We start from the raw sequence: 16,384 nt of genomic DNA, 5'->3' as shown, positions 1-16,384 counted from the left end.
ATTCATTTCAATTTTATTTTTAATATATTAGACTTGATGCTACCATGATATGGACTTCATTTGGGGAAATGTTACAGACCTATACTTTTAACAGGCTACTATGTATAATCTTTTACAATGATAGTAAATGGGACTTACTCCTGGATAGGAGTGTGGATAGGATTGCAGCCTAGAACTGTGAAAAATTTCCTGCTTGATGATGTCACTTCCTGTCATGACATCACTTCCGGTGGGTCCTGACAAATTCGCATTCCAAAAAGTGAGTCCCAGTGCTAAATGTGTGAGAACCACTGACCTAGGAGTAACTGGGAGATCTTTGGCAGTGGAATTTCATTGCTTTCTACTCTTGCTCCTGAAGGCAGCATATTTCAGTAGCTGCTTGGAATACTTTTAGTGATTGTTTTATTGGCAGTTAAGTTTATTACAAGATAAATATTAGATAAACACTGTATTTCTTTTCTTGGAGAAAAACAGTTTGAAACCTTTCTGGCTTTATCTGTTTGAAGGTAGCTGCTTAGGTTAGGTATCTTGTTAGAGACATGGTTCCTATCCCTAGAATATTTGCTTACTATACACATAATAAAATACCAAGTAAAAACTGGAATTAACAAAGAAAAAAGATGGTTTAGGTTTTCAGAGCCTAAACAAGCTCTCCTATGTCCTGATGCCTGCAGTATGGAAAGCAAATTGTCTTGAAGTTGGATGTGTATTGCAGGTAAGACAGACTTCAGGCTTACAGAGATCTTTGCTGCAACACAGAGTGTATAGTCTATCAAGGAAGTATGTAAACACTATAAGAAGAACATTGATGTGTAATTCATTAAATAGAGCACTTGACATTTAAGGTGCTCTGGCGAGGCAGTGACAGATAGTTATGCCGAAGGTTTTAGCTGCCTCCCCCAGCAGAGTAAACAAAGTGTCTGTTTCTGAGTTTCAGACCTCTGGGCAGGGGCTCTGTGCTGAAGAATTCAGCTTTTTGCTTAGAAACGGGAAAGTGATAGGCAAGCTTGTAGGGACAGTATTTAAGGGACATCACAAAGCTGTGCAGGCCACTGAAGCTTTACCCATTTGGCACTTTTGAGTATACCTCCTGAGGTATCACAACTTTCAGCAATTATTATTATTATTTTTTTTATGTTTACACCCCACTTTTCATCTCAGTGGATTCCAAGATGGCTCCTTACCTCATTTGTAACCTGTTTTTTTAAAAAAGTTGCAATAACTTACAAAACAATAAAATATACCAGAAACATGATTTCTATAAGTTTTAAAAACATAGTAGCTAGAAACTTGATTTTCTTCTATCACAACCCCAGAAGTGGTTCACGATCGGAGACGCCAGCTGTTTGGAGCAGTGAAGAGGCCCGCAGAGGGAGCTGTGACCCCCCCTGCACCCTCTGGATGGCCAGTGCTACCCCCGGGTACATCACAAAGCCCCTTGGTCATGCTACCACCACAATAACAGCTGTGCCGTTGCCCCCCCCCCTTGCAAATACTTAAGAATTCCCAACTTACAAGTAGAAGCTTGGAAACCGTGGGCTTAAATGACAGTTTTTGAATATTGTATAATGACTTTTGTTAAAACCATGAGTGAATCTTCATCATACAGTGTAGTTCTTAAATGTACAGCCAATCTTGACATAGCGCTTGCCCCTGTGTTTTCAAGATCTGAAGTCCTTTCCTTATTCAGAATCTTCGGTCCTTCTTTTCAAGCTTTTTTAGCCTCAATGGAAACCTAGTAGTATGACCTTTATAGCCTATGTAGGAGATTCCAGAAGCATCTGGTTTGCTGCTTTTGGAAGAAAAATGCTTACATATGGTCTTATCCAGACATTTGTAAGATCTCGTTTACTCTTAAGGCTCACTTTTGTCAACAATTCTTGGGCCAGTTCATAAATAGTCTGCTACAAAAAGCTGTCTCTCATGAATTGAGCAATTGGCTCCTACCAGCCCCTTCTTTTCTTCATTAGCTTACACTCGTTGTCTAGCATCCCAATCCTATGTAACTTCCTGCATGGTGATGCAACTGTGCCAATGGGGTGCGCACAGTCTCCCACCAGGGGTGAACAGGCCCTGGAGTTCTCCAGATAAGGGAACATTTGTTCCTTTGCCCTGGGGTAAACTCTTGCTACCTGAATGGGTCTATTAGACCTGCACCAGCAATTTAGCTAGTGCATGTTCAAGTGGAAATGGGAAGGCAGACTGTGGCCAGGAAGAGAGATAGGATATGGGCAATACCAGTGCTGCCAATATTGTCCCCTTCCTCGCCTTGATCCACCCCCCTGCCTCATTCCTCCCCCTTCCTGCCTTCTTCCCACCTTCACACGCTGACTTTCCGATGCCATGGACGAACTGCTGGCACTCAGACCTGGCCAATTTCTTCTTGTCATGATGGCCAGACCGCACGGAATGGTGTGTCACCAACTTTGAAGGACCTTACGCTATTAGGGCATATTAGGATTGAGCCATAAGAGTATATTTTGACTGTGAGGTGTCTTTATGCTTTTCTGCATTGTTCCTGGTTATACTGAGTAAACATGTTTCTGCAGATTCTCATTAATGTAAATTAGAATCTGCGTGCAAATACCTGCAAAATTTCTGTGGTTTTGTGTTACTGTGTAGCAGAGCATAGCTTCTGTCTGAATTTTGGCCAAAGAAAAATCTGCAGAGCATTCAGCTGATACTTATGTTAATGGAAAGCTATTTATACAACAGCCTTCTCAAAAAGTATGTTTTACCCTCACATCTAACACAAACCAGTCACGGAGTGGATGATCCACTTACCAATTTCTTTTCTCAATAACTTATTTTGGCTTATTGACTTATTTAGCTTATAACTTCTTGATAACAAGCAGTCATCTGGAGAGTTTCTCCTATCTAGGTAGAATTTTTTTGTTTTATTTTTTCTTTCCTTTTTTTTTTTCTTCAAAGAAGTTAGTGTAGTTTGCTAGGAGCCAGAGGAGAATCTTGCTTCCTGACCTCCGTAGCAATCAGGTGGTTTGCGGGATTGCTGTCCTTGTATTATGAAACCACACAACATAGACATGGCTTGCTACTTATGTATATTGAACCAGATTTGTTCCGTGCATGAATCCAATGCTGTAGGCAACCTTCAGTCTCGAAAGACTATGGTATCGCGCTCTGAATGGTGGTTCTGGAACAGCGTCTAGTGTGGCTGAAAAGGCCGATTCGGGAGTGACAATCCCTTCCACACCGGGAGCAAGTGCAGTCTGTCCCTGGCCTGTCTCCCTGGCTATGGGCCTTCCTTCTTTGCCTCTTAACCTCAGACTGTTGGCCAAGTGTCTCTTCAAACTGGGAAAGGCCATGCTGCACAGCCTGCCTCCAAGCGGGCCGCTCAGAGGCCAGGGTTTCCCACCTGTTGAGGTCCACTCCTAAGGCCTTCAGATCCCTCTTGCAGATGTCCTTGTATCGCAGCTGTGGTCTACCTGTAGGGCACTTTCCTTGCACGAGTTCTCCATAGAGGAGATCCTTTGGAATCCGGCCATCATCCATTCTCACGACATGACCGAGCCAACGCAGGCGTCTCTGTTTCAGCAGTGCATACATGCTAGGGATTCCAGCACGTTCCAGGACTGTGTTGTTAGGAACTTTGTCCTGCCAGGTGATGCCGAGAATGTGTCGGAGGCAGCGCATGTGGAAAGTGTTCAGTTTCCTCTCCTGTTGTGAGCGGAGAGTCCATGACTTGCTGCAGTACAGAAGTGTACTCAGGACGCAAGCTCTGTAGACCTGGATCTTGGTATGTTCCGTCAGCTTCTTGTTGGACCAGACTCTCTTTGTGAGTCTGCTTTGTGAGTCTGCTTTGTGAGTCTTTGGTAGCTGCTTTACCAATGCGTTTGTTTAGAAACGATGCGATGTGTTTCTCTCAATCCAATGCTGACAGCTAATGAAACACCTTTCTTCCTCTCCCATCCTTCCCTCTAATGGAATGTGGTGGGAGTTCAGTGGTGGAGCACCTGCTTGGTCCCAGGTTCTGTCCCAAATAGGGCTGGGGAAGACCCCTGTAGGTAACTAGTGATGTTAACTCAAGATCAGGCAGCTTCATATGTTTCTACCCCCACGTTTCTTACTGTCCCCTTCATCCCTTTTGACAGAACTAGCAAAGCTAGTTGGGGAAAACTGGGATGTTGCCAGTGATTTAATATATTGGTAGTAGCAGGAAAATTGCCAGGACCACTTCTAGTAGCACATCCTGTATAAGAGGAATGCACTATAATTCCTAGTGATTCCAAAACCAGATTCACTTGACCATTATTAGAGTCTCGGCCTCCATGCTTATCCATGGTCACAATGCCTCAGATATTTATAATGTGTGCAAGATAAACACATGGCTTGTTTGTTTGTTCACTTGTGTATTTACTGTATTCATTACCCACCTTTTAGCTAGGATTCTCAAAGTAGCTTAAAACAATAGAAATCCATCAAAAAGATACAACATAACAGAGAGAGAAGGGTGGGGAATGTTTGTAATTGGCAATGTTAATTTCTTTCATCCTTGCATTTTTGAATTGTTTTTTCCATACCCTACATATGACAAGCGTATTCCTTCTGAGCATTATGTAATTAAATTCAATTGCTGATCCTTAACCCTCTCCTACACAAAAAGTATATTCTACTAATCTGATGTGGGGTTTGAATGTTTCTCAGAATTTGTCATAAAAATAACAGCCTGGGTGGGTTACCTTTCACATGATACCAACCACAAAGAAGGAGAAAAAAAAAATCTTCATGTAATATTTCCCTATGGCAGGACAGGAATAGAACAGCAGTAACAATAATGAGTGACTGATAGTGCTGTGTTTGTACATAGAAAAATGACACTGAAAACAGGTGCTTATCAGCTTCCCATTCAATGCAGTTAGGGTACAAAATAACCTCAGCACCATTGGAGTATACACTGTGCGTACAAAATTATAAGCTGAGGGGGATATGAAATATGAAAGGATAATTAACTTGGATAAGGTGCAGGAATGTAATTAGTACAGAGTTATAGAAGATTGAAATCAAAGTTTAGACAGTTTTTTAACCCAAGTCCGGTGGCGTAACTAGAGAGGGGTGCAGGCGCCTGAACGCACTGTGCAAGTAGCTCCTCCTCCTCCTCTACTTTGGAGCTGTCCAGGGTGGTGGGAGCAAAACACCCAGAATGGCTCCAGATTTGCTCCCCCCATCCGGAATGGCTCCAAAGAGGAGGGGAAGGGACTGCTTGCACAGTGCTTTCAGGCACCTGCAAAACTTAGTGCTTTTCCCTCCCCCTCTAGCAACGCCACTGCGCATGTCTCTGAATTAGTTAAACTATCCTGGTGAAGTCCAAAGGCAAGCAAACAAACTTGCACATGCATACACACAGTGAGAAATTTCCCCTGCATAATGGGGAGGTTACATTAAGCAGTGCAGCATCTGTTAAGGGTCTGATGGAAATAGACACTGTCTGTTGCTAGAGATGTTGGTGGCAGGGAACATATGAGACATTAGTTTACCCAGTGTTGGGAGCTCTGGGGCCTGCACTGGGCTTCCAAGGGTACCCTCTGACTTTCCTCTGATTATACTTACCGCACTTTCACTGTCACTGGAAATGAGGGTTCAGGGGTTGGCCCAGCCAGGTGGACTCTCTTTGGGCCCTATCCTATCCACCTTTCCAGCATCAGTGCAACTGCAGTGCAGCCCTAAGGTAAGGCAACAAATGTTCCCATACCTTGAGGAGACCTCTGTGATTGCCTCCCCACCACAGGATGCAGTCCACGCCCCATTGGCACAGCTGCACCGGCACTGGAAAATTGGATAGGTTTGGGCCCTTATTCACATGGCCACTGCCCAGTCCAGCCAAACTCTAATGCCACCCCTGATTCCACCATTTTCACCTTTATGGTCTAACTGCTGATGGTTTATGTGCTTTACGGCATCCATCTGATGACCTTCTTTGGGAGGAATTCATTCGCTGTTTGGACCTAGCACTGTCTCTTGTCAAAGATGATGGTGGGGGGGCGGGGCGTGCATCATTAAATTTTAGACCACCACTGTTGTCCTTAACATTTGGCTGAAGATTTGCCTTGCAAAATTAGGCGTCTTTGGAAAAATATGGGTGTGTATCTGAAACAGACTGTATATTACAGCATTCTCTCTATTTCTGATAGTCTTTTTAAGAAAATGTGTCTATTTTTATGCCCTGCATTTTGAATAAGAGAACAGTGTGCGGGCGTGTGCCATTCTAGGGAGAGGCATGCCCGGAGAGGAAATGAGTAATTGCACAGATAAAAGCCGGAATGTATCTATATTATCCATCAGTCTGACACAACAGACAGGATTTTTATTGGGCTGGTATAATGATTTTGTAGAGTGGAGGTTTCTGGCATGATGTCACTTTTCTTAATAAATCAGTGCCACGATCCTAATTCTTCCCTAGCACCTCCAAAAGTGCCAGCTTAGTTGATGCTTCTCTCAGCTGTCGAAATCAGAGAGAGGGTTCTCCACAGGGAAATTCAAATGCAGATCTCCCTTTGAAATGACTAGGATTTGTGCAACAGTGCCATTGTGCACAGCTTCCACACATTTCAGCAGGGCTCAGGCAGTACAGACTCTTGGTGCATTAGCACCATATATGTTTTATAGAACAAATTATAAAGCACCTCTGAAGTGTAGCACTAAAGGCACAAAGGTGGGAGCTTTTACATTTCTTTAAAGGGAATTTAGTACAAAATGTTGATAGGAAGTAGTGAAAGGAAAGGACATTGTCTAATTTGTCATCTTTGATGGTCCATGTTTATCAATTGTGTTCCCAACTTAGGTTAGGAAGCATTCATGGTGAAAGAAGGAAAAGAGATTTGTGGCTACATGAAATGCAGCTCTGAACCATGGTGTGAATGAGGAAAGCCAAACCTTGGGCTGATGTGGTCTTCCCTCCCCCCTTAGTGTGCAGATGGGAGAATAAACTGTTTCCTGTTTTGTCAAAATATGCTATTTCAGACCTGGTTTCAGATCCTGGTTTGTGAACTAACCATGGTTAGAATAAATTGCATATTCTGAAATTTGAACATAATGGTCGTTATTCTGAACTGAAAGTGTAAATCCTCAATTTTCTCACCTTGGTCATGAAGGGGGAGGGCTATGTAAGGGGTAGAATATAAATCACCCTCAAAAATTTGTGGTGCCCTTTCGATTTTTGGGTGCCCCTTCAAGGAGAAAAGCAGAATATAAATTGAATGAATAAATAAATAATAGTGGCAGCTGCAACTCAACTGTACAGCACAGGAGAGGGGGGTAAAAGGGGTAATTTTTACCCGGGCCCAGGGTCAGAAAGGGGGCCCAGGCCAGGAGCCAAAGGAGGGGGCTCAGAAAGTTCCTAGGACTTGGACATTTTCTTGTCTCACCTGAAGTCGTGGCCAGTGCATAATGCTGAGGCACAACCATGTGGATGCAGTGTTAACTGCTGCTGCAAGCCATACACACCAGGCCCAGGAAAGCTTCCATGACCCTCCTTAACATAGTGTCAAATCTGGGAGGAAACTGGCCTGCTACGGTAGCTCTTTAGCTTGTGGATCCCATAACCATGAAGGAGTGTATAGAAGCTCAGGGACCCAGCTGTGGGGCTACAGCTGCTGAGGAAGTTCATTTTGATCCATTCTAGTGTGAGCCTAAATACGATGATGCTAATTTTCTGCAATCAATTTTCTATATTTCAGAAATTTTAGAGAGACTTAGGAAGGTGTTTGGTTTTCCATATTACTTTATCTAGCTGCCAGTGGCACATGATCAGATAGACTTGGGCTCTGCATCAAGAAGTCTAGTAGACCTGAGTTCCAAAGACTATTGTGGCTGCCAGCACTTCCCCTGCCCTATTTTATACCCCATTCTGCTTGCCCCCATTGCCCCCCTTTCCCTTTGGGAAGGGGCCCAGAAGAAACTTTGTACCCCCTGCTAAAATTCCTCTCATAGGCCCTGGTACAGCATAGAAAAAGTTTTTTCAGCTAGTCAACCCTAGTTCTTAGAACTCTAGATGGGAAGATTTCAGAGCTGGTTGCACATAAAGTTGTTCATATGGTCCGCAGATTGAGCTGTATAGCAGGAGATACTCATATTTTTTGAGAGAATTATTTTCCCCCTTTTGTCTTCATTCCCCCTGTTGTCTTAATTGAATGGGAATGAGGAAACTGACTGATGGCCACAAGGCCATCTCCTGCCACCCAACACCTGTCGTGTCAGGACTTTCAACCATTTAACATTCTGTTCCTATGGGATGGCTTTTGTGCATGTGGAACAACTTGTAAGGAGAGCTTGTCAAATGGGATTATCCCTGCCTTTTTCAGAGTTTCTGCGTGCCCGTGAAGTTCCCCAAATATGTAGAAAACCTGCCTTGCCTTATACTCACAATAGTGGCTCCAGTTCATTGATCTACTGGTCAATATGAAATCATCAAGTTTGCTGTTAGGGAGCATGATGTATTGAGTTATTCAGAGCAAAGTGTCAATGTTGTCAATTGCTGGTGCGCTGCAATGTTTGGAGCAGGAGTGGTGTCGGGATCAACTAAGTCAGTCACTGATGGAAGGACCTCACCCATCAGAAATCCCACTTGGCTGGGCCAGTCGCTGAACCTCCCATACTAGTGGTAGTGGTAGCATTCAGTGTGCCATCAGAAGCAAGTAGGGACTCCATGAGGAGGACAATGCCAGGCTTTGCCACCAGGTCACCCAGTTTTGGGGGTCAGCTTTGGTTTGGAGCAAAGTGAGAAGCACTGGCAAGGTATGTCGAAAGAGAATTTCTAGACCAGTGGCATCTTGTGGTGCTTCTTGCATCCTCTGCTCTTACCTCTCAAGCTTCACTGACCTGCACTGACCATTCAGTGATCTACTACCAGGTCTGTCAATTCAAGATAGGGTGTGGGCACTCTGGGCAGCCCTATGGGCAATTCTTTTAGTGACAAGTTTTGGCTTGATTTGACAGCCATTGTAGATAGAGTATTTCCGTTTTTTTGCAAAATTTTCATTCCCAAACCTGGAGAAAATGTTTTCCCTTGGCTTCAAGATATCTGGGAATTTTACATATGTAACCAGGACTAACTCAGTTCATTCACCTTTTGCTTACCAGGCTACAATGTGATTGTCAACACAACACCTGTGGTGGGTCTTGCGATAGTTGCTGCCCGGGCTTCAACCAAAAACCATGGAAACCAGCCACGACGGACAGTGCTAATGAATGTCAACGTGAGTTATCGAATGAACATTTTGCACTAATGGTTTAGTGTCCCAACTAATCATGCCATAGGCAGCTACAAAATCAGAAATGAAAACGCTGTATTCCTCTGATTTCTATGTTGGTCTGTATATTGCTCATATGCAGGGTTCATAGAGGACAGAAATCTGACTCTTTCATGCTTCATTAGCCTTTGCTGAAAGTGGGGGGGGGAGAGGAGGGAGTGAGTTTTAAGGGTAGTTTGTAAACTTAACCTCTTGCTTACTAGTTCACAGTGTGTCTGGCTCCTCCAGCTAACGTGCCTGATTCATTCTTTGATAATTAGATAAAATTGTTATGAAGACAGATCTTCTTATACCAGTATGTTAGAGGAATAAGAGGGTAGGAGTAAATAGGCAGTGGAGAGGGGGAGTGAGTAGTGTTATCCCCCAAAGATCTGTATTGGAACCCCTAACTTATTTAGATTATCTGAAGTGAGCCATAACACACACTTTGTGATGAAATTGAATGTTCACCTTGCACAACACAGAGTTATCCCACTATACATTTCCAAAACATGCAAACAATGTAGTTCAAATTCAGCAGATAATTCTCTTGCTGTAGAATGGAGAAATTGGAAATTGGAGCATGCCTCCATTCAAACTCTCTTCCTCTTGTAATTCCAGCCTGTAACTGCAATGGCCACGCCTATGATTGTTACTATGACCCAGAGGTTGACCGTCACAAGGCTAGCATAAATCGTGATGGTCAGTTTGAAGGAGGAGGTGTGTGCATTGACTGCCAGGTAAGATTTTGGAAAAATTAAATAATTCATTAAATTTTCTCTATAAAACTTTCTATGAATGTTTTGTTGAAAAACATTGCATAAATATCCTCAATAATAAGAGGCATGGAACAAAGATCTCTTGTGTCTTTTGCATTTCAATGTGAAGTTCTGCTTTATCAATGGCAACATTGAGATCTCTTAAAGGAAATGTGAACTTTTACCGTTATTAGATCATGTCCTAGAGTAGAAGAGCTGGAAGGTGTCTTAAAAGGTTATGAATCAGCCATCTGTATTGAGGCAGAATTCTCCAGGTATTGCCAGCTACTTCATGCATTACATCGTGTAGTCTAGACTAGAGAAAGACCTCTCAAGGTCCAGAGGAAACAAATTGTTTCCTCTTTGTGGCAAGTTAAACCAGTTAATGTCTAAGGTAACATATAAATTTAGGCCTGCAATTTGTGTTGCAGTTTTAAGGAAAGAGTAAGAACTAGCTGCCTCTTTATATATGCTTTAAGTTACAGCCCAATCCTATGCAAGACTGGGCTGTTATATGTCAGGGTTTATGACAGCAGAACATAGTTCAGCTGCTATAAAACGGCTGCCGATGGAGCGAACAGTGCTCCATCAGTGGCCATTCTGTGAATGCTGCTAATGGAGATGGCAGCTCCGCAACCCTTCCAACAGACCCCACGGTGCCCACTAGGCAAGGTAAATCAGTAGGGGGAGGGCAGGGAGGGGTTGAAGCTGGATGGGGATGGGGGAGGAACGGGACCAGGGAGATGAATCCAGGACAGTGGCGCACTCCAGATCCTATTCCCCTCTTTTTCAAACCTCCCTGTCCTTCTCTTGTCCACGGACTTGCGCACAGATTGAAAGAGACACATTGCAAAGAGAGAGGCTTACAGAAGGGTAAGGGAAATATTTATTTTATTTACTAAATAATTCCCCTTTCCTAAGCCTCCCAATCTGTCTCACCCCTACTGGATACTTCGGCAGAGCGGAGGAAAGGATAGGTTTGGGCTCCCAGTTGTAAGCAGAGCTGTTTCAAACTATTTGTAGTTCTTCTCTTGCATTTCACTACCTAGTAGTGATGTCTTCAATTAATGGCAGCTAATAGACAGATTGTCATGTTTTTTAGCATCACACAACTGGTGTCAACTGTGAAAGGTGCAGCCCAGGATACTATAAATCTCCAGATCATTCAACAGACTCACCATATGTTTGCTATCGTGAGTATGATGATAATGATAATTGTTGCTGCCTCCCTCCAACCTGCCACAGACGTGAACCACATTGAACCATGCGAGCTGTTAGCTAGCTCAAGAAGGAAGCACATTATTGGCCACCTTGCTGTGCACCGTTTCTGTGATCAATATGCACAGTTTCCACAAAGCCTGGAAGTGGGGGGGGGGGCGGCGGCTTCCAGTTTTATTTACAGGGACCATGCAAACATAAGGGCTCATTCAAATAAAGATCCACGTATCCAGGTTTGTGGAAACTACATGAAGAACACAGTCAGGGGCTTTTCCTTCCCAGTGTGCTCAGCAGAGGCAGCATCAGGCAGTGTTCCAGGATGAACTGGCCCTGAGTGAGTGTACAGTATTGACATAGGTTAAAATTCAGAGTGCTACAAGCAGAATTCAGTGCCCACGGGGGCTTTATAGTGTTCGGTTTCTGAGACCAGCTCCTCAGAAGCTCCGCTGAAGGCTAGGGCCTCCTGGAGCAGCATGCCACAAGATGCAAGGAGCTGCTGTTTGAAGGGAAAATAGGCTCACCCCCCCCCATTCCTTGAAGACCTCACTTGCCACTATTCCTGCAAGCCAAATTATACAGGAAAACATTGAATCTTGTATTACATGGGCATCTTGCTCCACTGTTATATGTATTGCAAGGACAGTCATGGTTTTGCATGAGTTTCTCTGAATTTTTCCCACAGTGCCTTGATTGCATTCCAATGGTAACTCATGTGATGTGATGTTGGTAATGAGATTTTTATTTTACTCAGGCTGTTCACATGCTGTTAACATTCAAATTCATTACTGAAATTCAGCATGTGAAAATTGTGAATTAACAGGAGCACGTTTTGGGCAGTGCTTTATAGGAATCTTGAGCTAGAAAAATATCTTAGAATTCCTTGAGTCTGTCTTGAGTCCCTTCGGGGAGAAAGGCGGGGTAAGAATAAAGTTGTTGTTGTTGTTGTTGTTGTTGTTGTTATTATTAATTCAGGAAGGACCAGGTTATCTATCTATCTTCTTGGCCAATAGTAGGCATCAGTGGCGTAGCTAGAGGGGGGAGTAAAGCATTAAGTTTTGCAGAAGCCTGAACATGCTGTGCAAGTGACCCCTTCTGAGCCATTCCAGGCAGTGGGCCCAAATCGGAGGCATACACCTGCAAAACTTAGTGCTTTGCACCCTCTCCAGTTATGCCACTGGTATGTATGCGTCACCTAGCTCAAGAAAGGTCTCATCAGCTCTGCTCGGGTCAAGTAAGCACTCTGCTTCTAGACATTTTCTTCCTTAGATCTGATTGCATCCTGCCTTCCTCCTAGGGTGCAATTGTGACTCAGACTTCACGGATGGCACCTGCGAAGACCTCACTGGCCGCTGTTACTGCAAGCCAAATTACACAGGGGAGCACTGTGACTCCTGTGCAGATGGTTACATGAACTTCCCACACTGCTATCGTATGTATTGTTAACGTAATCCCAATTCAGATTTGCTATAAGTGTGGAGAGTGCTTGTGCCATTGACATGGTCTGTGGCTGGCCCTCCCTTCTCCCAGAGAGGGAATGTATGCGTCAGTACATATAATCCTTAATATTCTAGCCTAGGCTTGGGTGAGCAAAACCTGGCTGGCTCCCAGAAGCCTGAATTGCTAGCCCTTCTGTTTTGGTTGTGGAGCCATATAATAAACTACAAGACAGGCACAGCGCTCTTAAGTATATTTGGCTCCTACCTTCTACATCACCATATCTTTCAGTGCCAGACTGACCTATTTAATGGGATTTGCAAAAAGGGTGGAAATCCTTTATTTTTGAAGAGAAAGTGATGTAGAAGCATTTGTATAATGAAGACTGGGTTTAGTTGAGTGTGGACACTTACTGTTGAATGATGCTTTCTTGATTATGAGATTAATACTTGAATTATTCTTCCCCTCTCTTAGCTATGCCTATTTACTCTTACAATGATACCGGAGAGCAGATTCTCCCAGCTGGTCAGATCATAAGTAAGCTTTTGATTTCATTGTTCCTTTTTGAGGTGATGAAGATGAACTATTTATGATAGCTGTAGCTCACTTAAGGTCTGCTTTCTCAAAAAAGCCATTTTTTCTCTCCTGCCCTCTTTCCTCCTCTTTCCTTTTCCAGACTGTGACTGTAATGTTGCTGGAACACGAGGGAATGCCTGTCGGAAAGATTCTCAAGTTGGCTTCTGCATATGCAAGCCCAACTTCCAGGGGCCTCAGTGTGATCAGTGTGCACCTGGGTATTATGGACCAAGTTGCCAGCGTGAGTAACTGAAGCCAAAGCAAGTGCTGCTGGTCCTTTTCTTCCCCTTGAAAGCTCAAAGGGTAGGGTTTTTTGTTATCATTAGAGCCATCTCTACAGAGGTTCATAGGCAAGATATGCTGCTCTCTGTCCCCAACAAGTTTGCAATCGAAAATCAGCAGTGGAAAAAGCAACCAAGGGGAGGACAGATGGGGTAGAAAGGGATGAATGTGAACATTGCAGTTAGAAATATTTAAGGTTGGTTACAGTTAAGGGGTTAAGCCAAAAGTCTCCTACAAAAGCTGTGTTTGAGGAGACATTGAAAAAAGAGAGAGAAGGGGTATCATATATGTGTTCAGGAACAGAGTGCCAGGCATAGGTAGAGGTGGGAGAAAACGATAATGAAATAAAAACCCATGGCACTGCTTTTTGTGCTTATTTTTGTAAACAAACAAACCCTGAAACCTGTGAAAAAATTAAACCAGTTTATTTGGTTTTCATATACTATTTAATGGGAAGGTGCATGGGTAATGACTGTGGCTGCATCTTCTATACCACCTATATCATCTCTCTAGCACACTTTTAAAAGTGATTGTAATTATGATGAAAATTTTGAATGAAAACACATAGTGCCACTTTCTGCACTTCTAATTTTTGGAAAACATGGAAGTTCATGAAAAAATAGAACTGTTTTCTCCCACCTCTAGGCGTAGGGATCAGTGAGGGAGAATGGCAAGATGCAGTGCCAGCATTTCCTTTACTGACCACTGTGTTTTTCCTTGGTTGTATGTCTCTTTTTCCATGTGAGGATGTGTAACTGACTGAACATCCCAAAGAGCCTTAACCTAGAATCTTAAAAATGTGGTAAATGAAAGAGATACCTTTGATGTTGGAGGGACATCTGCAGTAGAACGCCAAGGTCTGGCCCCACGATATGGCCTTCAGGCAGTGGTGTAGCTTGAGGGGATGTGAAGCCAACTTTGAGAAGTTTTTTTGGGAAAACTTTGGGAAGCTCACCGTGGCATGCAAGTGGTCCCTCCCCCTCCCCTTTGAAGCCATTCTGGGCTGCAGGAGCAAATGCCTACAACACCATGTTGAGGCTTCCTGCAAAACTTAGTGCTTTGCAGTACTTGGATGGGAGGCTAGCTTGGAAATTCTGTGTTACCTTGAGCTCCATGTGAAGGTAAGGTAGAATATAGATGTAATAAATAACTAACAGCCCAATCCTATCCAGGGCTTACACTGTTGGCTCTTAGTAATTTGCAAAAGGTGCTGTAATAGTCATTTGTTTGTTTTCACCCACGCAGCTTGCCAGTGCTCTGGCCCTGGCTACTATGATGGCTCTTGCGATAGTGAGACTGGCCAGTGCTTGTGTCGAACTGGATTTGAAGGCTATGCATGTAATCAGTGTGCCCCTGGCTACTTCAACTATCCTCTCTGTCAACGTGAGTTCTTGGACCTAGGCAGGTGTTTGCACGTGTTTATTCTACAGATGTGTGCATTGTCTCTGCCTTCTTGTGGGGAAAAAGCAGGGACGTGTGTGGGGAGGCAGGTGAAGCAGAGCCTCCCCACCGGAGTCCTTCAAAAAGCGCTGGCACGATGTGAGGTGCCCAAGCACCCACAACCCACCCATCGGATCTTGCCAAGGCTATACTTTCCCCTTGTGTGCTTCTCAGCAGCCCTCTTTGCACACCAGCATTCAAAAATCAACGGGAGAATTGGTTTTCCTGGGGCTATGCTTGCTCTTTGTTGTGGTGCTGTGTTCCCTCCTAAAGATAACCACGTTTGGTACCCTGGATCTTCTTTCCATTGTAGTTTGTGGCTGCAGTGCTGACGGGACATTGCCAGAAGGCTGTGATGCTTCTGGGAGATGCTACTGTCGGCCTGAGTATGCTGGGCTTCACTGTGACCAGTGCAGCTTTGGTTATCATTCCTACCCTCATTGCCAAGGTAAGCCGGTTTGTGAATGTGTTGCCTAGGAACAGTCGGTTTTTTCTGATTAATCATCAAAAAAAGCTTCCCTTTGCAGGTCAAGACCTAAGGTAAAGACACTGTTCTCTTGACACTGTTTTTCTAGGCAAGGTTCAGACAGACGATCCTGTAGGGTACCTGGGGGCAAGGGGGACAAATGCTTTGGGAGCCAGGCTTGGGGGCAGTGCTGTGCCACTAACCACCACCCCCTTTGCACCCCCTCCATGGCACTCACTTGGCTGACACACCAGTTGAGAGCTGACCCCTGAGGGCGAAATGCCCAGAGGTGTTCCGAGGACTGGGGAAGCAGCGTGCTGCCTCCCTGACCTCCAAAGGCCTTGTAATGCTCTTGGGGAGGAGAAAAAAAATCACTTCTGGTTTCATGGAGGAAACAGGAAGTGACATTTCTAAGCCCTTAGAAGGCCTTCTGAGGACCGGGGAGGCTTCCCCAGCTTAAAAACAATCACTTCTGGTTTCCTCCATGAAACCGGGAGTGATGTTTTCCGCCCTTCTAGGGCTTTATAAGGCCTTCAGAGGGTTGGGGAGGCTGCATGCGGCCTCCCTGAGCCTCCAGAAGGGCGTTAGGGGGTGGCAGCCCGGCCAGTGGTGGGTGCAGCAGCCCAGCCAGTGGGGGGGGGGGGGTAGTAGTTTATGGTTGTGGTCCTGGTTGGTACCAGGACCATGTTTACCACAGAGATCATGGACATTTTCCAAAATTCACTCACTGTTCTTTCACCCTCATTCATACAATTTATTGCAGACATCCTTCATGTCTCCTAGTAAAGCTAGTATTTGGGCCCTTTCTGTTTTTTATGGACCAGGAACCAGCAATGTACAATATAACATCTTATCTTCACATTAGCTAATATGAATTGCCCTTAATGAGTCTCCAGTAGTTTCCCTACCCAATAATTTTTTTCAGCACTGCTTTTGTATGTGTGTGTTTTCCCTCTAATATAAAT

The 16,384-nt window shown here is 44.2% G+C and overlaps 1 protein-coding gene across 1 annotated transcript in view; it reads left to right on the top strand.

Annotated features, from left to right (window-relative positions):
* The window catches only part of LAMA5 (laminin subunit alpha 5), a 213,091-nt gene that overhangs the window by 104,023 nt on the left and 92,684 nt on the right, over nucleotides 1–16,384 (top strand). The window contains exons 7-14 of the mRNA XM_066625238.1: nucleotides 9,097–9,212; nucleotides 9,867–9,985; nucleotides 11,106–11,196; nucleotides 12,516–12,650; nucleotides 13,130–13,192; nucleotides 13,332–13,472; nucleotides 14,759–14,896; nucleotides 15,267–15,401. Of these exons, the coding sequence (XP_066481335.1) occupies nucleotides 9,097–9,212; nucleotides 9,867–9,985; nucleotides 11,106–11,196; nucleotides 12,516–12,650; nucleotides 13,130–13,192; nucleotides 13,332–13,472; nucleotides 14,759–14,896; nucleotides 15,267–15,401 (938 nt within the window). The remainder of the gene's footprint in view (nucleotides 1–9,096; nucleotides 9,213–9,866; nucleotides 9,986–11,105; nucleotides 11,197–12,515; nucleotides 12,651–13,129; nucleotides 13,193–13,331; nucleotides 13,473–14,758; nucleotides 14,897–15,266; nucleotides 15,402–16,384) is intronic.

This window comes from Tiliqua scincoides, chromosome 4 (assembly GCF_035046505.1).
Source record: "Tiliqua scincoides isolate rTilSci1 chromosome 4, rTilSci1.hap2, whole genome shotgun sequence".
NCBI lineage: Eukaryota > Metazoa > Chordata > Lepidosauria > Squamata > Scincidae > Tiliqua > Tiliqua scincoides.
This window is presented reverse-complemented; position numbering and strand designations above follow the sequence as displayed.